At 36.1% G+C, this 5,522-nt stretch overlaps 2 protein-coding genes across 2 annotated transcripts in view; one reads left to right on the forward strand and one right to left on the reverse strand.

Moving 5' to 3' along the window:
• Nucleotides 1,434–2,711, forward strand: LOC105168511. Its single transcript, XM_011088617.2, has 3 exons — nucleotides 1,434–1,931; nucleotides 2,045–2,130; nucleotides 2,325–2,711. Exons 1-3 carry the CDS (start codon nucleotides 1,622–1,624, stop codon nucleotides 2,607–2,609), a joined length of 681 nt encoding a protein of 226 aa, XP_011086919.1. The 5' UTR covers nucleotides 1,434–1,621; the 3' UTR covers nucleotides 2,610–2,711.
• Nucleotides 2,995–5,522, reverse strand: part of LOC105168512 (ADP,ATP carrier protein ER-ANT1) — a 4,373-nt gene continuing 1,845 nt past the window's right edge. Inside the window, exons 3-4 of the mRNA XM_011088618.2 lie at nucleotides 4,509–4,880; nucleotides 2,995–4,096 (exon numbers count right to left, since the gene is read on the reverse strand). Of these exons, the coding sequence (XP_011086920.1) occupies nucleotides 3,788–4,096; nucleotides 4,509–4,880 (681 nt within the window). The 3' untranslated portion in view covers nucleotides 2,995–3,787. The remainder of the gene's footprint in view (nucleotides 4,097–4,508; nucleotides 4,881–5,522) is intronic.

Genomic DNA, 5,522 nt, shown 5'->3' on the forward strand with positions numbered 1-5,522 from the left:
AAATTTTCCAGATTTGGACAAAGAATTCTTAAATAAGCAACGACTATAAGCACGTCTATCCGACACCAACATTTTGACCAAATCAATTCACCATTATTTTAGACTTGCAGTGGCGGCATACCTAATTTCCGTGTGTTTAAATTTATGGGAAAACAATATTTTTCATCTTCTAATTTAATATCTTTTTGTTTTTTAACTCACCATTCATAATTATTTTTCAACCAATTTTTTTTTTCTTTTGTCAAAAAAAATCACATGCAATACTCGTGTGATATTTAAGAACTAGTGAGATTTTTTACACATACACAATATATGATATTTTTCCGACAAAAAAATCAACAAGAAAACTCTCATATACGGCAAAGTGCAAATTTCATATAATTAAGATGTAAATTGAGATAAAAAAAATTATAGTTTACCCTTCTTTTTTTCCTGTTATATTTTCTTTGAAATGAGGTTAATTTAATTAACATATCTAACCTCCTCAAAATCAATAAATAACTAGCAATTATAGCGCACTTCATATCGTGTGCAAATTAGGCCAAGATTTCACACAATATTTGTTCAAGTACGCAACATTAATCCGATATAATAAATATAATTTTGGTTTATACATGTTGCATCGTAATTTTCTTCCCATTCTGAATAAACAAAGATGGTAGGTAATTATCATACATTCAAGTATATATTCACAGACAGCACTGCGAAATTTAAAAGAGAAAAAGTATATTCTGAGGAAGGGAAAGAAGGAAAAGATGAGAGAGTAAAAAAAAGTTAATTATAATGGAGTCCCTAAAATTTGTCTTAATTACAGTACTCTCCTCATTTGAAAATTTAAAAATACCCCCTGAAACTAACAATCCTCTAACAAATACCTCCTATAATGAGCTGACAAGAGGAAGTATTTGATAGATGACCGTATTTGTAATTCTCTTCTCATTCAGTTAAATTAGTCCGTACACAAAATACAGTTCAAGATAGTTACTCTACCCTCCTAACCTTAAGATTATACACGCAGTTGTATACGACAAAAAACCTCGAACTGTTCATAGGAAAACGAGTTTGTCATATAAAGTTAATGCTCAAGCATAATAAGGTTTTGAAAATACTTATCCAAGGTGGGTGTACTTACAGCAATAATGATATGATAATGTAATGTTATCAACAAAATCTATGTCATAACGTAAAATAATCTTTCATTATTGGCTATATAAACATCGCAGCCAACCACCGAAAAATAAAAAGAGAATGGAATAAACATCTAAATAAGGTCATTTTCGTTATGAAGTAGCACAGCATTCATTTCAACAACAGGTCTAATAAGGGTCATTCTTACATCATGGTAGGCACGTTGAAGACCCCACCACAGAAAATAGAAGGAAAAGACAAACAGAAGCAGGAAAATGATCTCCATGAACTTTTTAAGATTGCTAGACCTATTAATTTAAGGGGCAACCGTGTCCTGGACTCTCTCTCTCTCTCTCTCTCTCTCTCTCTCTAGATTCCTTCCAACCATATATATCTACATGTATGTGGGACTTGAGCATATGCATAGGTGAGTAGAATACACAGACAACACATTTCGGAGAGGGTTTATAGCACACCTGAAATCAAAACAAGGATGCCGGGCTTGTGCATGAATCGTGCTGCAACGAGTGTTCGTGTGAGCATCCGTTCTCGAGTCCGAGTGCGTTCGCCTTCTCAGCAATACAAGAAAACTGCCAGTTTCATTAAAGCAGAAGAGAAGTCTGAGATCCCGAATGAAATCCAGGAATTCAGCTTCAATAATTACTTGCCCGAGTCTGAATCTGGGAACAGAGTCATGGTTGTAGTTGATTCCAGCCCGGAAGCTAAAGGGGCTCTGGAGTGGGCGTTGTCGCACACTGTTCAAAGCCAGGACACAATTATTCTTTTACATGTTGCCAAACAAGGTACTAGCACATATTTTCTCTTCTTTGTTCTCAACTAATGGACATCATTATATTGTTTCACAATAATTACAACACCTGTGACTTACCTCGGACAAAACAATACATGTTCCCAGATGGAAAAATGGATGGGGAAGTTGATCAAAGGGCATATGATCTTCTTCGCTCCACAAGAAATACTTGTCAACTAAAAAGACCTGAGGTGAGTATTGCACCAAATTGCAAGAGTAAAACAATGCTCCTGAGTCAAGATTTTGCACTACCCGGTCTATCACTCTGTTTATTTAGATGCAACAAGTGAAATGAGGTGTAATGCAAAATATGAATAATTTCATGCTAAAGAACAATAAGAAAATGCAGTTCATGCTATATGATGCTTCTTTTACCATGAACTAGGTGCGTGTAGAGATGGCAGTTCGAGAAGGAAAGCAAAAGGGCCCAACAATTGTTGAAGAAGCAAAGCGATTACAGGCCTCACTGCTGGTTCTGGGACACCGAAGGCAGTCGTTTTTAAGGCGCCTGCAGATGATCTGGGTAAGCAAAAGGACTCGGAGCAGGGTTGTCGATTACTGCATACAAAATGCTAATTGCATGACAATTGCAGTGAGAAGGAAAAGCAGGAAATATGGAGGATATTTGATCACCACAAAACGTCACAAGAACTTTTGGCTTCTAGCCTGACAATATGGTTATCTTGATAATTTGAGCTTTGATGTGCACAGGGCTTTTTATGGGAGCAAAATGCATATTGTTCTACGCATGTTACCTGAAAGGAAACCAATTGTATAAAACAAAAAAGGAGCACAATCCACAATCTACTGGTTTATAATTACAGCATTTTTGTGGCACAGAATTTCCAGATGAATATTTCATTCAATAAAAAATTAAAGTAATTTAATTTCTCATGCTCGTACCTTAATATCAATATTATTACACACATGCTGAGCCAAGAAACTGCAACAGCAAGTGAATTAATTTGAAGGCAGAGGGTTGGAAATGTTTAGTGATAAAAACCAGAAATTTAAGGTAAAAGAGATAAAGAAACTGTATTTCAAGCACGTTGTAGTTTGGCACCTCAATTAGTCAGGTTCAATGGTAAGAACAGGAAAGAGTAGTTAATAAAAAGCTTACCACATCAAAGCAGCAAAATAGTGCCACTTCTCATATCATAAAAGCTTTCTAGGCAATTCTGCATCCTCTTGCTGCAATGGAGAATCATAAACTGCCAAAAAAATTGTAATAAAAATGGAAGAATGCTTCTTCTGACATTAGCAAATCTCACATGTCACTGTTAACAATAACTTCATATCAGTACAATGACCAAAAATGAATATCTAGAAATTTGAATTCTTGTGACAACAAATCTGAAGTTAAATCCAAATGGTGTGTGAAATGAATATTTGCATTAAATGAACTGTACAGATGATACAAAACTTATTTTTTTCTTTATTACATGTTCTCATCTATGCTTTGGCATAGATGACCAAGTTGCCAAATATGAACTAGCCAGGAGACTTCTGTCCACTTAAATAAGAAATTGAATAAGTTTCATAAGCCTGCTGTAGCTGTGCACCCATCACGCCACCTTATTCTGGCTGCTGATTATAACGTCTGTATCTGCCAACAAATACCTGTTTTCTTAACTTGGGTGCTATGGATATGGAGATATTCAAATCTTCCATTTTTCCCTGAGCAGCTATCTTGGTTTGTCTATACTCTGTACACGTTCTTTCTTTACCTGTCCTTGCTGTTGTCCAACACTGCACATGACTTCTTTCTGTGTTTTTTAATAACCATTTACGCTTCACTTAATTAGTATCAACACTGTGAAACAACTATCATAACAGTCTTCACATTACTTATTTGAAGGCTTTCTGAGAGTTGAAGCTATAATGAGGTCTATATACAATTCTGTACAGTTGATCATATCCAGCAAGTACTCCAGCCCCAGCCACACCAAGTAGCATATTAGCTGTAACTCCTCTAAACAGCGCTGCAAAACCTTCAGTGCGAATAATTTGAAGGAATGCATCCATGGCACTGCGATACTTCAATGGTTGTCCAGAAGTTAGCATCATTCTCCGCCGTAGAGTGTCAAACGGATAGGCACAGACTCCAGAAACAGTGGTCACACTCCACCCCAAGAAAAAGCTAGCTAAAAAGTTGTCCTGCAAATTTGAATTATTGGTGAACCTCCTGTTAAACTAGCACAGAAAGACATTGCAAGCAAAACAGTTATAGAAACAAATAATGACCAAACAGATGGGTAAACTGTGAGTATATTAGCACATAGTACTGAGTCATCAATTAAGTAAGCTTCTTGGTTCCTTTTCTGATTTTCCTTGGTATACATATCAGGTCCTTATTAAAAATTCTTAAATTATCACAATTCAGAAAAGCATATAGTTCTAAGAAATTTTTAAAATAGGCTCAATTCATCAGGTTTCATACCACATACAAAGTTCCCGCATGGTCATATGTCCTCAGGAACCCAGCCTTATAGAATAAACTTAAATGCAAAAATACCTCACTAGGGATAAATTGAAGCACAACATGATATACTAAATGAAATCCACTCACCTGAATTGGTCCAACCAAAACAATAGGTTTCATGGTGTCATAGATACCAAAGTACATTCCTCGGTAAAGAGTAATTCCAAATATTGAGACCCCAAATCCTCGATAGAGACCGGCAATTCCATCAGTAGACAAGGTTTTACGGTAAACATCTATTAGCCCATTAAATTGCCGTTTCCCACTGATGGGGCACTCCCTAGCATCTGTGCCCAAACGAGTTCGTGCATAATCCAGGTGATAAAGAAATAATGAGGTGGTGGCTCCTGCAGCACTTCCAGAAGCAACATTTCCAGCAAACCACTTACAGTATCCATCTTTCTCCTTTGAACATCCAAAGAGGCTTTTGTAGTAACCCTTAAATGCGAAGTTGAAAGCCTGTGGAAAATAATATGACACCTCAGGAAGGAAAAACAAAGGGCTACAACATCATTAACATGATAAACTTTTGTTCTAAGTCCTCTAGATGTTGATAAATTAGAGACATCCTTTCCTAAAATAAAACACCTGTTCATCAGTGGGGTAGGGGGTGGGGGCAGCAACAAATGCTCAGGGCAATTTAGTTATAATTAATTTGATTCTTGAAGATAGCGTCTACATAAGATCTGGCAACATACTGGGATGTAAGGGTTAGAGTACGAAGATGAGCAGAAAAGAACAAATGTTGTATTGCAGATGCCGTGATAGCAAAACTACAGCAAACTATCAAGAGTCAAGTTTCCAAAAAATGATCTACTATCTGATCTCAGTGTATATCATCCTACCTTGTTCTCTACAATATAGGAAAATGAAACCATATGCTCAACAAGGTATATACTCGTTACAAGAAACTCAATGGAGTTACAAATGAAACAACTCCTAATGAGAAATGTAGTGAAATGAGATGGATAAACTAACAAAAGGTACATTCTCAAGGAAGGTTACAGTGATGAAGTATTAACGAACAAAAGATACTGCTGAAATTCTTCTCACAAATAAAATGAAGTATGATAAGTACATAGCTAGGGTGCTTTCAAGGAG

Source organism: Sesamum indicum, linkage group LG8, assembly GCF_000512975.1.
Source record: "Sesamum indicum cultivar Zhongzhi No. 13 linkage group LG8, S_indicum_v1.0, whole genome shotgun sequence".
NCBI lineage: Eukaryota > Viridiplantae > Streptophyta > Magnoliopsida > Lamiales > Pedaliaceae > Sesamum > Sesamum indicum.